General features: G+C 38.6%; 1 protein-coding gene across 1 annotated transcript in view; it reads left to right on the top strand.

Annotated features, from left to right (window-relative positions):
- LOC143039382 (uncharacterized) overlaps positions 1 to 24,227 on the top strand; it is a 52,841-nt gene that overhangs the window by 12,818 nt on the left and 15,796 nt on the right. The window contains exons 2-3 of the mRNA XM_076209308.1: positions 10,992 to 11,138; positions 12,528 to 12,676. Of these exons, the coding sequence (XP_076065423.1) occupies positions 10,992 to 11,138; positions 12,528 to 12,676 (296 nt within the window). The remainder of the gene's footprint in view (positions 1 to 10,991; positions 11,139 to 12,527; positions 12,677 to 24,227) is intronic.

The raw sequence follows: 24,227 nt of genomic DNA, 5'->3' as shown, positions 1-24,227 counted from the left end.
GAAACAAGTAAATGCCTTGGGGGATTAAAAAGTGTAGTGAGAAATAGACATTTGGGAATAGATGCTAAGAGGAGATTTTTATGAAGGGGAAATTGTGCTGACAGCACTGTGTGGGGCAGAAAGCGGAACATAAGAGAGGAAGAGTTTAAATATGTTTGAGATGAATTGCCTGAGAAGCAGGGTTGCGGAGTCGGAGTCGGAGGTTTTAGCTGGAGTCGGATTTCGAAGAGTACTAGGAGTCGGAGTCGGAGTTGGAATTTTTTATCTGACTCCGACTCCTTAAGTCCAATAAAATTATTTCTTTAACATGGTTTCCCTGTTTGGTTTTACCAGTTGCACAATTTAGCAATTTTTGTATGGTTTTGCTTTTAATTTTGGAGGCAATAGTGAGTGTGTGCAGTGTATATGTACACTAAGTGGTCTCTCCAGATGGAAACAAAAAACAATCCATCAATAAAAAAAAAATAAAAAAAATACACAATATTGACAAGCTATCGTTGTCAGTCTGGGTAAAAGTGTTTGTGATCATGTATTTGTAGTTGTTTCCTGTAAGGAGAGTGAAACTATATATATACTGTATATGTATATATATATATATATATATATAATATTTTGTACTATACTGTACTGCAATGCTTCTACTTCAACATAAATAAGCATCAATTCGTGCTGCCACCATGTGACGGCATTGTGTGCTACTAGTACTAATGTAAACAAACAACAGCTGCAGATTCTGCCTGAAGCAGTGTCTCCCAGTGAATTTTCTTTTCCTTCATTTTCGGTAGTTTTATCATATTTTCCTTTAATAGAAATATGCTAGATTATGATAAAGCTACTTCAGAATATGAAAATCATACATTTATCAAAGAAATTTAGTGGTTTGAAACATACGAAATAGAAACAGGCTATTGATCATGGTTACCATATTTTCCGGCTTATAATGTGCATCGGGTTATAATGCGCACCCATGCACTTTGTTATTTCAGTACACAGATAGCGTGCACCGACGTATAATGCGCATGCCCGATCGCATTTGTCTATAACACAGTTTTACCTCGGTATTTATATCATGTGAACGAGGTTACATGGAGAAGTATTTTTCATTGGCTAGAGCCACCGCTGGGAAATCTGTTGATTTGTCACTAAATTAAGTGTCAGTTTAAGCATCAATCAGGACACAACTAAGAAAAAGTCGGAACTACATATACCGGTATATGACTCATGTTGTGCGTTGGTCCCTTATTACTTTGTAGCTTAAATAGTTTGTAAGAAATATGATCTAAAAAAAGTTTATTGAAAGTAAAATACAGGTAAACGTCGACTTACGATGGCCGCGACTTACGATTGTTCGACTTTACGATGACGACGACGACGACGACGATATGATAATTTAACCCCTTCCATACGGTGCCGCACACATAGGCGTCATGAGGAGCAAGTAGATTCGCGACGCTGCCATATCGGCGTCTTGATTATATTTATTGTAGTCGCCCCTGTGTTTTTACATTCTCTCAAATGTGCCCTAAATCCCATTCTCTGTGGTTTTCAAAATTCGCGGGTGAAAGAGAGAACGATCGATATAAGCGGTGACTATATTTTATGATGCGAGTATTATTACGTCACGTCGTACGGCTGGCATTGGCTGCTGCCCGCGAGATTTAAGTTCCGTACTGAAAATACATATTATAGTGTTTGAATATGGTAAAAAGGATAAAAATAATTAAATAAACTACTGTACATGTTTAATAGGCTATATTCAGTATCTCTGGTGGTGAATATACAGGTAGGCTAGGTACAGTGACCACGTAACAGAGTGGGGATCGACTTACGATGAGATCGTCTTACGATGGCTCTATCGAAACCTAATGCCATCGTAAGTCGACGTTTACCTGTATACAGAAAAATTTCGGGATTTTTACAGAAAATGTTCATTTTATATCTTGAGGAAATAATTCGTCTTTACCATTTTTTATTTAATACTGAAACAAACTACAGACTGTTTCGTTTTAGCTTTGAACCTGCAATGACAATGGTGAAATAGGACAGTCTCTCATCGAGGTGACGTTTAGTTAATATAACTCCCGAAAGAGGGTGTTGTAGTCAGATGTTTGACACGAGTTTATGAACGGCCGCAACGGAATTTGTACCATACCTAAAGTGAAGCAACAAAGCCAACATAAAAATTCAAACTAGGATGCTGTGAACATGGGCAAATATCATGAATATTGATCATATTAAACATGAAAAATAAGATTCGATAGATACCTGCCTATACCAAATATTTATATACGGTAACGCATGCTGGCGTATTCTTTCATGCCACCATGGCTGTTCCTCTTGTTCTCACGGAATGTCACAGAGAAGTGTGCCGTCCCGACTTTGTGACGGCCAACATCGTCATGTTGTTGTGAAAAAAATTACACACAGCCGCAGAATTTTTATCGTAGGCTGTAGATAATGCGCACCACCGGATAACGCGCACCCCCCATTTTTAGGCCCTTCCAACGGAAAAAAGTCGCGCACTATACGCCGGAAAATACAGTACTAGTGAATATGATTGGCCTACAGGTGAAGCAATGAAAAATAGAAATCAGAGTAAAGAAAATCACGAACCATTTTAATCTAATTTAAAAACTGATTATGTTATAAAGACAATTGCAAATTAGGCCTAAGTGTACCAGATATTTATGCTTTAACCCATAACCATAATAATAATTCTATACAGGTAGTCATCGACTTACGACCGAGTTCGGTTCCGACAGACAGGTCGTAAGTCGATCTGGACGCAAGTCGGTCTATATATATATATACAGTATATATTACCCTTTATATAATATATATATATATATATATATATATATATATATATATATATATATATATATATATATATATATATATTGTATATTTAGCATACTGAAATAATCTTAGCATCTTTGAACTATGTTGTATAGTATTTTTAACCTTTTTATAATTTCATCTGATTTTCTTTGGGAAACGTAGCCTAGGCCTAAGCATATTGAATAAAATCCTATCATCTTTGACCTATGATATTTAATACTGTATTTGTTAACCTTTGTATTATTTTACCATCAGACTTTCTTTAGGAAACGTATGCATACTGAATAAAATCTTATTATCTTTGAGCTACGTTGTTTAATATTAACTTTTTATCATTTTCGTTAGGAAACGTAGCCTAGGCCTACGCATACTGAATAAAGTCCTGTCATCTTTGACCTACAAATCCTTTTTTGTTGGTTACATTAAAATCATTGTAAAGCAAAATTAGGAAAAAATATTTCGAAACACATTCTTTTCGTTTACGTACTGTACCGAAAATATTGTTATCGACAACAGACTAGGCATAAACAAAGTTTACTGTTACATTTTATTAATCGCAAAACATAAAAATACAAAATGCTGTGCCGAACATTTTGTCATCGACAACAGACTAGGCATAAAAAAATACTGTTACATTTTATTAATTGCAAAACAAAAATACAAAATGTAAGGCAAAATTAGGATTTTTTTCAACAAAACTCATTCTTTTCGTTCAAGTACTGTACCGAATATATTGTTATCGACAACAAACTAGCCTAGGCATAAAAAGTGTGTTATATTTTATTAATTACAAAACATACAACAATACAAAATGCAATGCAAAATTAGGAAACATTTTACTTCAAACAAACAAAATGAAAGAATATTTAGCTAGCTGGGATGCTGACGCTGCCGGCAGCCTGCGAAAACTATCATACTCGCGTCTCGCAGAGTGCGGAGTAATGTACTGCACTGCCAGGCATAACATTGCAATTCTATTACTCTATTAAATGTTAGATATTATTATACCATCTCGTGGTCGTAAAGTCGATCAGTCGTAAGTCGCATAGGTCGTAAGTCGACGACTACCTGTATACAAAAGGCTTTTTTCCCCTTATCAGGGAGGTAGCCAAGTCAAAAGGCATAAACCCACTCCCACCCATCATCCCTTCCACCCTCATGGACGACGGGTCATCCCTGCATCCCGCCCACCACCCTGGGTCAGAAGCAATGCAGCAGGACACAGCACATCCACAGCAAGGCTGCTTCACTTAATTGGCGACTTCCCTTATCTGTCCCCTCACATAGAAAATGGAGGACGGGGAGAAGTCCCTTCGGGCTGCGTCAAAGTATCATTCACACTTTCCCACTCCCCAAACCCCCCATCCTCCCATCCCTTCCCTTTCTTTTCATCACAGTATCATCTATACACAGCCCTTCTCCACTCATCCTTATCTTCTGCCACCTCCCTTCCCTGCTCCACAGACATTCCCCTCTTGCTCAACGCCCCTGTCACCCCATCCATCCATCTCATCCTCGGTCGTCCTCTCAAATTCACTCCCTCCATCTCTGCCTTCCATACCCCTTTCACCAGTCTTCCTTCATCCATTCTTTCCATGTGTCCAAACCATCCTAATAGTCTTTCATCAGCCCTCTCAGCCAACTCCTTTTCCACCCCATCACTTCCTTGTTTCTCACTCTATCCAGCCTTGTAACCCTCACCATACTTCTCAGACATTTCATCTCAAACATATTTAAACTCTTCCTCTCTGCCTCTCTCAAATTCCATGTCTCTGCCCCACACAGCACTGTCGGCACAATCACCTCTTCATACAATCTCCTCTTTGCATTAATTCCCAAATGTCTATTTCTCATTACTTTTTTAAATCCCCCAAGGCATTTATTTGCTTCTATCAATCTACAGCTTACCTCTACCTCTACTCCCATTGCAGCCACATATGACCCCCAAGTACCTAAAACTATCCACTTCCTCCAGCCTTTCCCCTTTAAGACTTACTTCCAACTCTCCACCATCCTCTCCTTTTGTACATCTCATCACCTTACTTTTACCCACATTCACCTTCAACTTTCTCCTATCACACACCCTCCCAAACTCAGTCACTAACTCTCCCAATGCCTCCTCTGACCCTCCCACAAGTGCAGTGTCATCAGCAAACAACAACTGACTTACCTCACACTTTTCTCCATTTTCCGCAACCAACTCCAGTCCCCTGCCCATTACTCTTGCATTTACCTCCCGTATACACATTGAACAGCCATGGCGACATGACACATCCCTGACATAGTCCCACCTTTACCTCAAACCATTCACTCTCTCCATTTCTGATTCTAACACAGGCTCTACTACTCTCATAAAAACTCTTGACTGCTCTTAACAGCTTTCCCCCAATACCATATATCTGCAAGACCTCCCACAGTGCCTTCCTGTCTACCCTATCATAAGCCTTTTCCAAATCCATAAAGGCCCAAAAGACATCCTTACCCTTTCCTAAAGCTTTCTCACAAATCTGTCTTATCACAAAAATCTGATCCACACCTCTCCTAAACCCACACTGCTCCTCACCAATTACTTCCTCTGTTCCTCTCCTAATTCTCTCAATTATAACCCTCCCATACACCTTCCCAACTACACTCAACAAACTGATCCCTCTGAAACTACTACATTCACACTTGTTCCCTTTTCCTTTGAAAAGCGGAACTATACATGCACTCCTCCAGTCCTCTGGTACTCTACCCTCCCTTAGACACACATTAAACAACCTCACTAACCAGTCTACTATTACTTTACCTCCCTTCTTCAGACACTCCGCATGACACCCATCTAACCCAGGTGCCTTACCTGCTCTCATCATTTTAATTGCTACTTCCATCTCATCTTTTCTTATTTTTCCCCCATTTTCCTCACCCATCACTGTCATTTTCCTTGCACCTCCCACTGTTATCACCATTCCCTCCCTATCCTCCTCTACATTCAACAGTTCCCTAAAATATTCTGCCCATCTTCCCCTTATCACTCCTTCTTCCATTATCATCTTTTCATCTTTGCCTTTTACCTTTTCTTCCCTACTTGAATCAACTTTCCTTCCTCTTTTAATCTTTTGATAATAGTAAAAAGAAAATATTTAGGACAAATCTTGTATATTGTGTAATGTGACCTTGGTAAAGCCAAATATTGATATACTGGTATACGGAATAGTCTGGAAAATAATACTATTGATAGCCTATTGAGTGACTACCGGACCTTAAATATTACCTACAAGATATACAGTTTGCATGATTTGGCTATGTTTTTTTTTGTAGGAATTGGTAAACAATAAGCATTGGATGCAAGAACAATTTAGATTACTTTGCCAAAGTTTCCTACTTTTCCCAGTGATGTAGCCTAGGCTACTTGTAAGGTCCTACCTGTTGTATGATAAATGCTGATTATGAGATAGGCTAAACTAGCCTCTCAGTTTGTTGGCCTAGGCAATCTCCATAGGCTAACCTAGCCAATCATTAGCAGTTTGTATTATTTTTAAAACTTTGATGAAGAGAGTGTATATACAGTATATATATATATATATATATATATATATATATATATATATATATATATATACAGGTAAACGTCGACTTACGATGGCATTAGGTTTCGATAGAGCCATCGTAAGACGATCTCATCGTAAGTCGATCCCCACTCTGTTCCGTGGTCACTGTACCTAGCCTACCTGTATATTAACCACCAGAGATACTGAATATAGCCTATTAAACATGTACAGTAGTTTATTTAATTATTTTTATCCTTTTTACCATATTCAAACACTATAATATGTATTTTCAGTACGGAATTTAAATCTCGCGGGCAGCAGCCAATGCCAGCCGTACGACGTGACGTAATAATACTCGCATCATAAAATATAGTCACCGCTTATATTGATTTCACCCGCGAATTTTGAAAACCACAGAGAATGAATCATTTGAGAGAATGTAAAAACACAGGGGCGACTACAATAAATATAATCAAGACGCCGATATGGCATCGTCGCGAATCCACTTGCTCCTCATGACGCATACGTGTGCGGCACCGTATGGAAGGGGTTAAATTATCATGTCGTCGTCATCGTAAAGTCGAACAATCGTAAGTCGCGGCCATCGTAAGTCGACGTTTACCTGTATATATATATGTACTATAATATGTATACACAGATAAGACCTATTTCTTTTGGTACATGTTGATTATCGGGTTCTTAAAAAAAATAAAGAAAATGAAAAAATAAAACTAATGTAATAATAGAAAAATTATTTTTATTTTTATTTTGTTTTTATTTTTAATTTTTCATTTTTTTAAATGTTTTATTGTTTTATTTTTATTTATTTTATTTTATTTTTTTATTAAAAAAAAAAAAAAAGATCATCCCAAAATAACCTTATAATCCACATTTACCTTTCTTTTTACCATAAATTGTAGGGTCAAATTTGTTTTTCCTAGACTATAGGCTGCCTCTATTCATAGGGTAGTCTAGGACTCTAACCTATATTTCTCATAGGCTAGTCTAACCAACTATTTTCATCACATTAAGATGATATCAGTTTACCCTACTTATATAAAGTACAAACTACAATTTTTTATGTGCAAATTTCAATTGAGTAGTCTATAAGTTCTATAATTATGAATAAAGCCTATTTTTTTAATGTTTACAGATAAGAAATTTGTATAGATTTGAGCTTTAACCTCGTTATTAATGTAATAATACCGGTAGATTCATACATACATACATATACCAAGGATTTTTCCCCCTTCCAAGGGAGGTAGCCAAAAAGGGAAAGGCATAAAAACACTCCCACCCATTTCATCCCTAAATACACTCCACACCCCTCCCACCCTCCCTCTCATCTGAGCACCTCCTGGATGACGGGTCATCCCTGCACCCTGCCCACCGCCCTGGGTCAGAAGCAGTGTCGCAAGACACAGCACATCCACAGCAAGGCCGCTTCATTTAATCGGCGACCCCCCCCTCTCCGTCCCCCCTTGCATATAAGGAGAGGACGGGGAGAAATCCCTTCGGGCTGCATCAAAATTTACTCACACATACTACCCCACCCCCCACCCCCCTGCCCATTCCTCCTCATGCAATCACAACATCATCCATATACAACCATTCTCCATTCACCTCTGTCTTCCGTCCTCTCCCTTCCTTCCTCAACAGACATTCCCCTCTTCCCCAAAGCCCCCTTCACCCCATCCATCCACCTCATCCTAGGACGTCCCCTCATGTTCACTCCCTCCACATCTGCCTTCCATACCTCTTTTGCTAGTCTTTCTTCACTCATTCTTTCCATGTGTCCAAACCATCCTAATATTCTTTCATCAACCCTATCTCCCAAATCCTTTTTCACCCCTGTTCTCCTCCTCACCTCCTCGTTTCTCACTCTATCCAGCCTAGTAACCCCCACCATACTTCTCAGACACCTCATCTCAAACACATTCAAACTCCTTCTCTCTTCTTCTCTTATGTTCCACGTTTCTGCCCCATACAGTGCTGTTGGCACAATCACTCCTTCATACAGTCTCCTCTTCGCATCCATTCCCAAATGTCTATTCCTCATTACACTCGGTAGATTCAAGGAACATAAAATATGTTATTATAAGAAATTTTTATAGATTGAATTTCTAACCTAGTTATTAACGTAATAATATGAGTATTTAAGGTACAGTACATATATTTTCTTATATTCTTGAAAGCTTTGTCTGCATTTTTACCATTACAGTAATTGGCAAGCCAACAATAGCTGTAAAATACTGTCTATAGATGTGCACTGTGAAATAATTTGTTGCTATTGTGCAAATAGAAAGCAGTAGGTCTCATTATTCCAAGTTTAAAAAAATCTAAAAAAAATTGATATGTATGTTGAGAAAATTTAATAACCATCCAGTATAGAATAGTTTTATAGCTAGTTACAGGATATATACCATTTATAGAAGTTTCCAGAATGTAGTTTGTATTAATGTTTCATTCATTCTATACTATGGGAGTTATAGCCAGTGGAATGTATTTCTATTTTTTATAAATACTCAATGAATATAATTATTAATTCAAATTCCTGAATAATTTGTCAGCTGTCAAGTGACAGAGATGATTTTTATCTTTAAATAATTCAAACTAGCTACTTTACCTATGTTGACAGTCTAATTAATTTAAATTATGTTAACATCTAGAACTTCATCATGTACACACGTACATGACAGTGTAGACAATAGTATATATCCACTACGTATGCACTATGCACGTACGTCTTCATGTATGTAAAAGTCAATGGAAGTGTTTTTGTGTGGTTTACTGTTTTGTAGGAGCTATGTCATGCTGGGATAATGCCCTGAGATAAACTTTGACCAGTCTCAGAGGCCAGATAGGAATGACATTAGAGCATATGTCACAGCATTTGGTGATGACTGAAAAGGGGAGGAACAACAGCAGCTATGAACAGTGTGCACAGGGGAAGGTTGTCTCTCTCTTTCCTGAACTGATTCCTGGTTTTTATGATAACATGGTGAAATTAATTCTGCAGTAAGTACTAGGTAGGGCATCCTCCATTAACCTTTCCTCAACATGATTTGTTACATTTTTTCTTAATATTTTGATAGAAGGTTTATGAGATTGGACAAATGAAATAACAGATGATTTTTTTTTGGAGGGGAGAGGGGAGGGGCACAAAGGAAAAAGAAAATATATAGCTTGAAGTGGCAACTCTGCCATGACAGATTTGAAAGTGCTCATAAGCTGGTAGATGATCTTGAGCATAAATAATACCATTATATATTTAATATATATATGTTTATACGAATATACGTGCTTGTGTGCATATACAGACGCTCCTCTACTTACGTTCATTCGTTTTATGTTTTTTCGATTTTACATTTGAACTGACGGTAATTTTTTTTTTTTTTTTTTTTTTTTTTTTTTTGTGAATTTTTTAGTTTACCGCGCTCTCCGTAGTTCAAACGATACTTGCGCACGACGCTGCGTCCATTGTTTACATTGCGTAGACAAACTAAACATGCCTTGCCTCCTCCTCCTCCCCTCCTCCTCCACCATCTCAATTTATGTTGCTTGAATGTAATCTATTTGAAATTAATGTTATTACAGGTAAACGTCGACTTACGATGGCATTAGGTTTCGATAGAGCCATCGTAAGACGATCTCATCGTAAGTCGATCCCCACTCTGTTCCGTGGTCACTGTACCTAGCCTACCTGTATATTAACCACCAGAGATACTGAATATAGCCTATTAAACATGTACAGTAGTTTATTTGATTATTTTTATCCTTTTTACCATATTCAAACACTATAATATGTATTTTCAGTACGGATCCTTAAATCTCGCGGGCAGCAGCCAATGCCAGCCGTACGACGTGACGTAATAATACTCGCATCATAAAATATAGTCACCGCTTATATCGATCGTTCTCTCTTTCACCCGCGAATTTTGAAAACCACAGAGAATGGGATTTAGGGCACATTTGAGAGAATGTAAAAACACAGGGGCGACTACAATAAATATAATCAAGACGCCGATATGGCAGCGTCGCGAATCCACTTGCTCCTCATGACGCCTACGTGTGCGGCACCGTATGGAAGGGGTTAAATTATCATATCGTCATCGTCGTCGTCGTCATCGTAAAGTCGAACAATCGTAAGTCGCGGCCATCGTAAGTCGACGTTTACCTGTATTTTACAATGTTATGTGTTTAATTAATGATTTAGGGGTGTTTTATAAGATACGGTAATAGAATTTACCGATGTATAGTACAGTAACAACTTACGTTCATTTTCAACTTACGTTCGGCCGTTCGGAACGTAAGTTGAGGAGCGTCTGTATATATAAAGCTGGTTGAGTGTATATGTGAGTATTTTTATCATACAGGTGAATGTTCCACATAAAAATAATATACATGAAAAATATTTATAGAATACTTGCTGAATAGGTGTGGGATGCTGGTATATGGAAGCGAAGTGAGGACTGACGTCATGTTTTTCTGGGGTTTGATCAAATATTTTGGTGTTTTATGATTTTTTGTTTTATTTGACCAAATGACAAGAATCTTGTCATCGGAGTTTAATGGGTTAACATAATTCACAAATTTTTATCCATACTTTACTTATTTCAGTTGACTGCTTCTCTTCTAAATGCCCAAGGACAAAGGCGAAGCCTTCATGCAGAGGTTGAGCAGCAACAGGAACTACTCATATCAACTCATCAACGGATTACCAAAACAGAATTGTATTCTGAAGATCATTATAAGCTCTTTGAAAGTGTAGGTGCAAACATTTATATTAAAAAAAAAAAAAATCAGGTCAGGCTTTTGATACTTAAAACTGAAAAGAAAAATATCAGTTTAGGTATACTGCTCTCAATATTTTACTTCAAATATTCCTTTTTCACTTTGTTTACCATCTCACCCTTAGCCTGGATTCCATGAAAAGATACATACATACATATACCAAGGCTTTTTCCTCCTTACAAGGGAGGTAGCCAAAAAGGAAAAGGCATAAAATCATTCCCACCCATTCCATCCATGAATACACTCCACACCCCTCCACCCTCCCTCTTATCTTAGCACCTCCTGGATGACGGGTCATCCCTGCACCTTGTCCACTGCCCTGGGTCAGAAGCAGTGTCGCAAGACACAGCACATCCATAGCAAGGCCGCTTCATTAAATTGGCAACCCCCCCTCTCTATCCCCCCATGCATAAAAGGAGAAGACGGGGAGAAATCACTTTGGGCTGTGTCAAATTTTGCTCACACATACTACCTCACCCCCCATCCCCCCCACCCCCCACCCATTCCACCTCATGCATCACAGCATCATCCATATACAACCATTCTCCATTCACCCGTCTTCTGTCCTCTCCCGTCCTTCCTCAACAGACATTCCCCTCTTCCCCAAAGCCCTCTTCACCCCATCCATCCACCTCATCCTAGGACGTCCCTTCATGTTCACTCCCTCCACATCTGCCTTCCACACCTCTTTTACTAGTCTTTCTTCACTCATTCTTTCCATGTGTCCAAACCATCCTAATACTCTTTCATCAACCCTATCTCCCAACTCCCTTTCCACCCCCGTTCTTTTCCTCACCTCCTCATTTCTCACTCTATCCAGCCTAGTAACCCCCACCATACTTCTCAGACACCTCATCTCAAACACATTCAAACTCCTCTCTTCCTCTCTTATGTTCCATGTTTCTGCCCCATACAGTGCTGTTGGCACAATCACTCCTTCATACAGTCTCCTCTTCGCATCCATTCCCAAATGTCTATTCCTCATTACACTCTTCAATCCACCAAGGCATTTACTCGCTTCTCTCAATCTACATTCTACCTCCACCTTCACTCCACCTTTTCCTGCCACATTTGCACCCAAATATCTAAAACTATCCACTTCCTCCAGTTGCTCTTCCTTAATGCTCACTTCCAGTCTACTGCCACTTTCACCCCTTGTACATCTCATCACCTTACTTTTACCCACATTTATCTTTAGCTTTCTTCTATCACATACTCTCCCAAACTCTGTCACCAACGTCCTCAGTCCCTCCTCCGATCCTGCCATGAAAAGATACAGTGACATAATTTTATTTACCTCTTCCAGTAATCTGACACCAATATTCTGATCAATAATTGCCTACTCTGTCCTGTCCATTCCAGGCACGTGAAATTAATAATAGACTGAAAATACTTCGTACCGAATTTGAGGCTTGTGAAAGTGCAGAAAGAGATACCTTCACACATTTATCAGCAGCCATTAGGGATTGTCATGAAAGGGAAAGAACTCAAGCAGAGCAGAGTAAATACTGGTGAGTAGGGTTGTGCCGATTAATTGGCATTGGTAAGAATTGGCACTTTTTTGGTGAATCGGCATTGGCAAGATTTTTTTTTTTTTAATATAAATAAGAAAGGGATTTGGCATCGACGTTATCAATATTTTGGCAGTGCTGATGCCAATTCAGTAATTCACCAATTATTCATTGTTTTGGTGGTTGCATAGGGCCATGTAGCACATTATATGATATATGAGATACCACTACCAAATATTCATTGCTTTATTTTATTTTCACATAGCATCACAGCATCACAACCATAGGGAATGAGGTGGCTAGGAATATATTTTGGTAATGGTAAACCTACATTGCCATCTAGTGCCATAACACACATTTCGAAAATATTATGCAGAGGTGATAAAAACTGCAGAAACAATGATTTATGACTGGAGAAACTTTTAAAATAGCAGCACAAATTGGAGTAAATGTTAGAGCAAATTATAATAATTTTCAATTTCATTTTTGTATTGTATAAATTTTATTTATTTATTTTCTATTATTATTATTGTTATTTATTATCTTTTTTTAAACAGCAAAGTTTCTACAACAGAAATTAAGTGGGAGGAATATGGGAGTAAATCATCCAGGCGTCTGTGGACTCAATTGATTTTACCCGCTTTTAAGTGCGAAAAATTGGTGGAAGGATTTACTCCGACTTTGCAGCAATTTATAGCCAAATGAATCATATATCATTTTTTTATGTATTTTGACAAGTAAATATATAATACATCTTTATGCTTTTTGACAATGACAGCTATGACTTTGACTCATATTTAGATGATTTTCTGTCAAATTCACAATCACACGAGTCAAATTTGGACAAAGTGAAACTTCAAAGAAAAAAAAAATCTTCATCTATTCTGACACTACAATTCATACATACATATACCAAGGCTTTTTCCCCCTTACAAGGGAGGTAGCCAAAAAGGAAAAGGCATAAAATCATTCCCACCCATTCCATCCCTGAATACACTCCACACCCCTCCACCCTCCCTCTTATCTTAGCACCTCCTGGATGACGGGTCATCCCTGCACCCTGTCCTCTGCCCTGGGTCAGAAGCAGTGTCACAAGACACCGCACATCCATAGCAAGGCCGCTTCATTAAATCGGAGACCCCCCCCTCTCCGTCCCCCCATGCATAAAAGGAGAAGACGGGGAGAAATCCCTTCGGGCTGCGTCAAAATTTTGCTCACACATACTACCACACCCCCCATCCCCCCACCCATTCCACCTCATGCATCACATCATCATCCATATACAACCATTCTCCATTCACCCCTGTCTTCTGTCCTCTCCTGACCTTCCTCAACAGACATTCCCCTCTTCCCCAAAGCCCCCTTCACCCCATCCATCCACCTCATCCTAGGACGTCCCTTCATGTTCACTCCCTCCACATCTGCCTACCATACCTCTTTTACTAGTCTTTCTTCACTCATTCTTTCCATGTGTCCAAACCATCCTAATACTCTTTCATCAACCCTATCTCCCAACTCCCTTTCCACCCCCGTTCTTTTCCTCACCTCCTCATTTCTCACTCTATCCAGCCTAGTAACCCCCATCATACTTCTCAGACACCTGATCTCAAACACATTCAAACTCCTTCTCTCTTCCTCTCTTATGTTCCAAGTTTCTGCCCCATACAGTGCTGTTGGCACAATCACTCCTTCATACAGTCTCCTCTTCGCATCTATTCCCAAATGTCTATTCCTCATTACACTCTTCAATCCACCAAGGCATTTACTCGCTTCTCTCAATCTACATTCTACCTCCACCTTCACTCCACCTTTTCCTGCCACATTTGCACCCAAGTATCTAAAACTATCCACTTTCTCCAGTTGCTCTCCCTTAATGCTTACTTCCAGTCTACTGCCACTTTCACCCCTTGTAAGTCTCATCACCTTACTTTTACCCACATTTATCTTTAGCTTTCTTCTATCACATACTCTCCCAAACTCTGTCACCAACTTCCTCAATCCCTCCTCCGATCCTGCCACAAGCGCAGTGTCATCAGCAAACAACAGCTGGGTCACCTCCCACTTTTCTCCATTTTCTTTAACCATCTCCAATCCCTGAACCACTACCCTTGCATTTACCTCTCGCACTACCCCATCCATGTATAAGTTGAACAGCCAGCGCGACATAACGCATCCTTGACGAAGTCCCACCTTTACCTTGAATCACTCACTCTCCATTTCTAATCCTGACACAAGCTCTACTACTCTCATAAAAACTCTTGACAGCTCCCAGAAGCTTTCCTCCTATCCCATATATCTGCATAACCTCCCACAGTGCCTTTCTGTCTACCCTATCGTAAGCCTTTTCCAGATCCATAAAAGCCCAAAAAACATCCTTCCCCTTTCCTATAGCTTTCTCATATTTGTCTTACCACAAAGATCTGATCTACACAACCTCTACCCGTCCTAAATCCACACTGTTCCTCACCAATTACTCCCTCTGTTCTTCTCCTAATCCTCTCAATCAAGATCCTCCCATAAGCCTTCCCAACTACACTTAACAAGCTAATCCCTCTGAAACTACTACATTCACACTTGTCCCCTTTTCCCTTGTAAAGAGGAACTATACAGGCATTCCTCCAGTCCTCCGGCACTCTACCCTCTCTCCAGCAAACATTAAATAACCTCACCAACCAGTCCACCATCACTGTACCTCCTTTTTTTAGACATTCTGCATGGCATCCATCCAGACCAGGTGCCTTACCTGCTTTCATCATTTTAACAACTGCCTTCACTTCATCCTTCCTTATTTCTCCTCCATTTTCCTCACTCATCACAAAGCAAAGTTGATAAATTTTGCTCCCTCCCACTTGAACCACATGTCTTGGATTCCTTTAGTTGGTGCAGAGACAACCATAGCTCATATTTTGAACTTGGAAAAGTTGCCAACAAAATGCTGTGCTTTCCACCATCTTCAATGGAGAGTGAACGCCTCATCAGCATTGGTGGTAATGTCTACACCCCACACCGTATTTGCATGACTCCAGAAACAGAGAAGGAATTGATGCTCTTGAACTTCAGTTAGTGAATGTTTAACTTTGACAACCCATGGAATGTGGCAGTATTCAGGTGAGTCAGCATGCTGAAAAAAAAAGTTTCATTGAGTTTTTGTTCCTTTTTGGATTTTATGCTCAGACACAGCTTTTGAAAAAAAAAACATTTCCTGCATTCCATGGCTCAAATATTAGATAGTAGAGACTGAGTTAGGTTTAGGTTTTACTATTAAGTTAGGATTAAGAAATTGATTAATAAATTTTACACTCTGCACATGTGTTTTATTAAAACCAAGCATTAAATGATTCAAGTTACTTGCAGTTAGTAGTTACATCAAAATCTATGAAATATGTAATTTTTAACCTCTTTTTCAATTGATAGAAAATAATACAATCACTCATTGATAATTATAAAGTGGTCAGTCCATAAACATTTCACAAAGTTCAATCAATCATTAGCATCCAACAGCTCAACAACTGGTGTGTATAAATCTACATAGATTATAAAGCAAGTAAAAATCATAGTTTAATTACTTTATATTAAAAACTGATATACTGTAATTATATGAAGTGGAATAGGCATTGGCAACTAAGAGTGAATAGGTATCTGCATCATCAACTAAGAATAAATAGGAATCGGGATCGGCAAAAAAAAATTAATCAGCACACCCCTAGTGGTGAGTGTACTTTCTGCCATTTATTAACAGTTTCCATAGAAGGTAATCTCCATCCTCCTCAGATGAGAAGCTTGTAGCAAAAGCTACCCAGTACTGTAGACCACCTTTAACATGATGGTAACTGTTTTTATTAGACAAGACTTGTTCTATTCACAATTTCCTTTATACTGGGGACCCAGCACTCCACATAGTAGCTCAGCAGCACTGCCACCTGGTGTCTGTTCACTGAACCACACAAATCCAATATGGCTGCCCAGCCAAATGACAACAATGAACACCCCCAACAATGCTTTTTTTTTTTTTTTTTTTTTTTTTTTTTTTCAAAGCATTTATAAGCCAAGGAAACCTGTTGACCAGAGAGGATTGCTTGCAACTGTTGGGTTGAGGCCCCCCTCATAGTAAGGCAGTCGGCAAGTTTCTCCGAGGTTTCAACACAAGAAACAGAGTTAATCTTGCCACGTGACAACATATCCTTCAGCAGTGCAATGTTAATGCGAAGATGATGATCCTCCACACCATGAGAAGAATTCAAGGCCTCCACCAAACTCTTGTTGTCAACCAAGCAGTGTACAGCTAAGGTCTGGCATTTGACAATGTCCCTGATAATCCATCCAAGATAGGAAGCAGCCTCAGTCCACTCAATGAGCACCAGGGTCTCAGCAGGCAATGCGGATTTTACCACTCAGTGCAATTTCCTTGGTTGCCAATAAATCAGGCATCCTCTTCCTTCTCCATATATGAGAAAAATCACAAATCCTCCCTGGGAGCTATCAGATTGGTTCCCAAAGGAAGGTTCTGAGAAGCACTCAATTATACAGTCTTCTACAGCTTACATCTAAATAGCAAGCAAAAATTGTCATCCACAATTCGGTTGATAATCTTATTGAATCTCTCAGCATCAACCACCGTGACATTTTTACAATGTCTGCTCAGTTCATATACATCAAAGGCAATGTCATGTTTTGTTTGTATAGTTATCCAGCTCAGTTGGCCCATCAGAGCTCTGAATCCTTTCTTCTCATTGTCCGACAGCTTACTGGACTTAGTTGCAGACTTGCAACATCCCAAACTCTGTGGTGTGAGGAGACTGGCATAGCTATATTGGCCAACAGTTATACGTTCTGCCGTAGTGCCCACTTCCAAACCTATGAAGGTAGATGATACTGTGCTCCCAATACAGAACTCTCCTTGAAGAATATCAGTAACCTTCTGGAACACCCCAGTGCCCATCCAGAGAAAATCATCTACATATACACATATGATACCATGAAGTTCATCACCATAATGCCAAGAAAACAAGGATGGTTCGAGTGGACACATCTCAGCTGACAGAGACAGTAGCTGACTCATGACACACAAGTACCATGCTCTCACTGTGTCACCTAGACTATGCACCATCTTTTTCAGTCTCCAAAGCTGACCACTATAATATTCTGGGGGAGGACGCAAGTAAGCCTCTCGCTCTATGTAGTTGCCCTGAAGGCAAGCTGACTTCACATCCAGGCTGTGACACTCTGAACCAAATGCAGAAGCCATTGCCAAACCCAATTAGATATATTCTTTAGAACAAGAAGAGGATTCCTTCCTAAAGCCGGATGTGTCCTCCTCAAAACCCCTTGCTACAAGGTGTGCCTTGATTATAGGGCCTCCATCTTTTACCTTTTCTGTGATAACCCACTGCACAGATATAAATTCCTGTCCTGTGTCCTCCACCTCCTCATAAACATTGTTTTTTTTTCCAATTTTGTACTTTCAGCTCCTTTGCTTTTATTACTTCTTCATTGGAATAAAGCATTAACACATCCACTTCATCAGGGACCACTTCCAGTTCTGCAGTACCAAAAAAATCCACATACTCTACACTCCCATTGGAATCCTTTTGGAAGTGGAACCAATCTTTATATTTTCCTTTAGCTTTACATCCTCAGCTCACTATTCTTCCAGACGTGCTCACCAGTTTTTTCATTCAGTCCTCGGATCCTTTGCCCCACTATCAGTTTGAATGGTCTTGTTTCTCTTCGAGAGTTCTCTGGCAATTCAAAGTTGCTTAAAATATCATTTTGTCTTTGTTGTACTTCCTGTACCTCACCACTATCATCTACTTCCTCAATGTTTTCAGATGTCGATACAGATAAAGCAAACCCCTCTATATCTTCCTCCACCTACTCCTGATCACATATGCCCTCCATATTCCTGAATGTCTCCCAAGTGCCAATAGATGATCCACCACAAGTCTGACGACAGTCTGTTTGAGACCTCAGTGGAAGTTTAGATAATTGGCAAATATGGGCTCTGGCGTAAACACCCCCATGACAAACCAGAACCTGCTTGCCATCCCCGCCAATAACCATGCCCGTACCTTGCCATCACTGATCATCATTACACCTCATTGCCATTGTGAAGGTCACTTATCTCTATTGTGCACACATTATGATGCAAGGCTCTCCTTTCACTAGATTCATTTTTGAGGTATTCCCTTCGAGCTGAGTGCAGAGCATTCAAGTTATGTCACACAATATCCGAGCCAGAAACTGACTAGTCTAGAGCAGGCAAGGAGCTACTGGTGACAGATGGCACTGCAGGATTGAAACCAAATAATAATTGGTTTGGGCTAAAGCCAGAATTATTCACCAATGCATTATGGGCTGACACTACCCAAGCCAAGGCTACATCAATATCACACTTTATATGCTCAAACACTTTTAGCCTTGTCACCAATTATAGCATTCAATTGTTCACATGTGCCATTACTCCATGGACTTTCTGCAGTAGTGGTTAGAATTTTAACACCAAACAGATTGCCAAGTTCTCTCATGTCACTATTATTAAATTCAAGTCCATTGTCAGAAGTTTCCTTGGATCACCAAACAATGAAATCCAATATCTGAAGACACTGTCAATCACTGTCCTAGCAGATTTATTGGTGATGGTAGATGCCACACAATATCTTGTAGCAAGATCTCTTATGATAAGAAACAAATGTTGTCGTATCTGTTTCAGATTCATTGCAATTACTTAATGAAATTTCTCTACCATCTGCACACTGACAACTGGTCTAGGTTTTGATCATTTATATTTTATACACACTTAACAATTTTCAGTAACATTTCTAATCTATTTCTCCATGTCCCTCTCCCACATTTCAACATTTTGCAGCATCCTTATTAATCTCTCTGCACCCGGGTGGCCAAATTGATGATGAAGTGTTAAAGCAGTTTTACTGCAATCCATTGAAGCCAGAAACACATTGTGGATCCCTGATTCTAGTCACAAGAACAATGGTAACATGTAATGACCTGACAATGCTACCTTCAATTTCACCTATTTATTCATAATCTTCACTGAATCCTTACCAAAATCAAGAATCATTTTTCCTTTTTTCATTGACTGCTTACTTATCAAAAGTGGAAGATTGCGCTCAACAGCATTGGTTGACAGCTCCGATCTCACACCTTCAATCCAAAGGATTACAAAGGCTAAGCATGCCGACAAGAGACCTTTTGGTCCATATCTAGGTCTGATGCGAAAAAAAATCATAATAATAAATTAATAAATAAAAACTATAATAATGTAAATAACAAATAAAATACATAAATGCATATAGTTAGATAATAAACAAACGGGTAAATAGTAAATAATAATAAATTGACATATAACTAATAATAAATGAAAATCAAAACGTACAAATGATAACGAAACAAAAACAAATAATATGAAATAAATTATAATCATTACAGCATCTTGCTTAGGTGTTTATCTAAATGATTCTTAAAGCTTCGAACTGAACTACATTGCACTACCTGTGCAGGAAGTTTATTCCATTCATTAACTACACGGTTAGCGAAGTTGTTTCTACCTACTTCCAAATTTAATCTACTTCCGGACAGTTTGAGACCATTGTTTCTTGTCTGATTCTCATTTAATGTGAAAATTTTGTCACTTTTGATGTCAATTCCCTTTAGAATATAAAGGCCTGTATCAAGTCACCTCTGAGTCTATGCTTTTTTTTAGGGAAAACGGATTCGTATGTTTTAGTCGATTTTCGTATGATTTATTTTTTATATTTGGAAGTACTACACACTGAATGGATCAATAGTTTACACCATCACTTAATGTAAATGTACAGCTAGATTTTTCTTCTCTCACCATGGGCAACTCTTCATCACACAGGTTGTTCAAATTATTATCCAACCACTGTTGACCGCTAAATGTAGTAGAACAACCAGAATCCAATGTACCACAATTTTGAGACTCCTTGACCAAACACTTAATCTTAGTCTGTTTGACATTTTCATCACTGGCATATCCAACAAATACTGGCATTTGTATCATGTGTTCCTCACTATCAGTACCTCTAAATGACACCTCATTATTCTTGTTTGAATGCAGACAATATCTAGCCCAATGGTAATACGAATTATATATCACACATCGTGAAACTTGGCCATCACAATCCAGAAGATTGATTCTTCGATTAGTCCTTTGGTTCCTCAAGTCAACTTGTGTCGACATTACTGCTCCTCTTCCTCTTCTTTGAAATCTGTATCTCTGTGATGATCTACATGGTCGTTGCCCATAGGTGGCATAATAGACCTCTTTATTATTGCCATAAAAGACAGGCTGCACCTATGTCCACATCTGACTCCTGAGTTGAGTGCACACTCAATTGCTGACCAAGGACATGTCTTAAAGTAGATATATTAGTATAGTTGATTTTGGAGATCGCTGACATCACAAATTGAGTCTCATCCTTAGCCAAGTTGCTTGAAGCAAGAAGCATAAAAGCCATCACAGAGTCCGCTAGTGTCATTCTTTTCTGTGTAAACTTATGTTCAAACTCACATACTTATTAATATTCTTGTTATTTCTTCTGAAATTATATAACTTGGTGTCTGTTCACAGAACCACACAAGTCCAATATGGCTGCCCTCAACCAAATGACAATGAACATTCCAACAGTTTTGTTAAGCTTATCACATAGCAGTGACACACTAGCTTATGTAAGGAGTGTTAGGAAATGCTCATCCACATATCCATGGGAGAGTTATATGATATTGTAAATGCCCTCATTGATGTTTTGTGTGCCATGATATTTAAATTGGTTTTGGTCACAATTAAGTTAAGAATTGTTAGCACATATGATGAAATGTAGGACCACAGAAAAACTAAAATATAGAGTCTCAGCCACAGACCCCTCGAGGATAAAATTATGGGAAATACCGCAGAGGAGTACAAGAATCAGACAAAATAACATTGATGATGGGTCATCCCTGCATCTTGCACACTGCCCTGGGTCAGAAGCAGTGTCGCAAGACACAGCACATCCACAGCAAAGCCGCTTCATTAAATCGGCGAACCCCCCCCCCCCATCTCCATCCCCACATCCAGAAAAGAAGATGGGGAGAAACTCCTTCAGGCTCTGTTAGTTTATTTCTCACACATATTCCCTCACCCTCATCACCCACCCACTGCCCTTCATGCATCACAACATCATCCTTACACAACCATTCTCCATTCACCCCTATCTTCTGTCCTCTCCCATCCTTCCTCAACAGACATTCCCCTCTTTCCCAATGCCCCTTTTACCCCATCCATCCATCATATCCTAGGTCACCCCCTTATGTTCACTCCTTCCACCTCTGCCTTCCATGCCTCTTTTACTAATTTTTCTTCACTCATTCTTTCCATGTGTCCAAACCATCCCAATATTCTTTCATCAACCCTATCGCCCAATTCCCTTTCCACCCCCCTCTCCTCCTCACCTCATTTCTCACTATCCAGCCTAGTAACCCCCATCATACTTCTCAGGCACCTCATCTCAAACACAATCTTACAAGTACGGTAGCAAAATTTGTGAAAGAATTATCAAAATTAGATGGATAAAGCATTTGGAAAAAAAAATGTATTAAATCCGATGCAATTTGGATTTAGACAAGATCATTTATCTCAGTCTTGATGTGTTTCTATTTAAGACTAACAGGAAAGAGATGGATGGGCTGATTGTGCCTTTCTAGGCCTGGAAAAAACTTTTGATAAGATGCCACATAGAAAATTGCTAAAGAAATTAGAAACTGCAGGAGGAGTTCCTCAGGGTTCCGTTCTTGGGCCACTTCTATTCATAGTATATATAAATGATATAGACCATGGACTAAAATCTACTGTTTCCAAATTTGCTGATGATACAAAACTGTGCGGAGTGGCAAATGATCACTCAAACCAATTAGATATTCAAGAAGATTTAGATCAATTACAGCAATGGTCTGAAAAGTGGCTAATGAAATTTAACACAAGTAAATGCAAGGTAATGCACATAGGTAAAAATAACAGCAAGTACGATTACAAGTTATTTGGAAATTCGTTAACAAAAGTGGATAGTGAAAAAGATCTCGGCGTAATTATCAGTAACGACCTCAAATCATCCAAGCAGTGTATTTCAGCCTCTGAGAAAGCAAATAAGATTCTGGGATTGATTGCGCGATCTTTTGATTTCAAAAGTCCATCACTCATTAACAAGCTATATAAATCGTTAGTTCGTCCACATTTGGAATATGCTGTTTCCGTATGGTCACCGAATCTCATTAAAGACATTGACAGACTGGAAAAAGTACAACGGCGAGCCACAAAACTGATTCCAAATATCAAAAATAAATCATACGAAAATCGACTTAAGCACATGAATCTGTTTTCCCTAAAAAAGCGTAGACTCAGAGGTGACTTGATACAGGTCTTTAAGATTTTAAAGGGAATTGACAACATCAAAAGTGACCAAATTTTCACATTGAATGAGAATCAGACAAGAAACAATGGTCTCAAACTGTCCGGAAATAGATTCAATTTGGAAGTAGGTAGAAACAACTTTGCCAACCGTGTAGTTAATGAATGGAATAAACTTCCTGCACAGGTAGTGCAATGTAGTTCAGTTCGAAGCTTTAAGAATCATTTAGATAAATACCTAAGTAAGATGCTGTAATTATTATAATTTATGTTATATTATTTGTTTTTGTTTTGTTATAATTTGTCTGTCTGATTTTCATTTATTATTAGTTATATGTCAATTTATTATCATTTACTATTTACCTGTTTGTTTGTTATTCAACTATACCAATGCATTTATTTATGTATTTTAATTGTTGTTTACATTGTTATAGTTTTAATTTATTATTATGATTTTTTTTTTTTTTTGCATCCGACCTAGATATGGATCAAAAGGTCTACTGTCGGCATGCTTTGCCTTTGTAATCCTTTGTTGAATACAGGGCAAACTACTTAAGTGGATGGAAGACAAATTATGACAAAAGAAACAATATAGATTTAATATATCTAGACTTTGCAAAAGCTTTTGATACCATCCCCCACGAAAGACTACTTACTAAATTAGCTCCACATAGAATAAGTGGTAGCCTATTAAGTTGGACTAGTAATTGTTTGATCGAAAACAGAAAGTTGTTTTAAATGGAAAGACTTCTAGATGGAAAAATGTTACAAGCGGAGTTCTTCAGGGTTCTGTTCTTGGGCCACTTCTATTCATAGTATATATAAATGATATAGACCATGGACTAAAATCTACCGTTTCCTAATTTGCTGATGATACAAAACTGTGCGGAATGGCAAATGATCAATTAAATCAGTTAGATATTCAAGAAGATTTAGATATATTACAGCAATGTTCTGAAAAGTGGCTAATGAAATTTAACACAAGTAAATGCAAGGTAATGCACATAGGGAAAAATAACAGTAAGTACGATTACAAACTATTTGGAAATTCGTTAACAAATGTGAATAGTGAAAAAGATCTCGGCGTAATTATCAGTAACGATCTCAAATCATCCAAACAGTGTATTT

This window comes from Oratosquilla oratoria, chromosome 26, assembly GCF_046742065.1.
Source record: "Oratosquilla oratoria isolate Oo_2021 chromosome 26, ASM4674206v1, whole genome shotgun sequence".
NCBI lineage: Eukaryota > Metazoa > Arthropoda > Malacostraca > Stomatopoda > Squillidae > Oratosquilla > Oratosquilla oratoria.
This window is presented reverse-complemented; position numbering and strand designations above follow the sequence as displayed.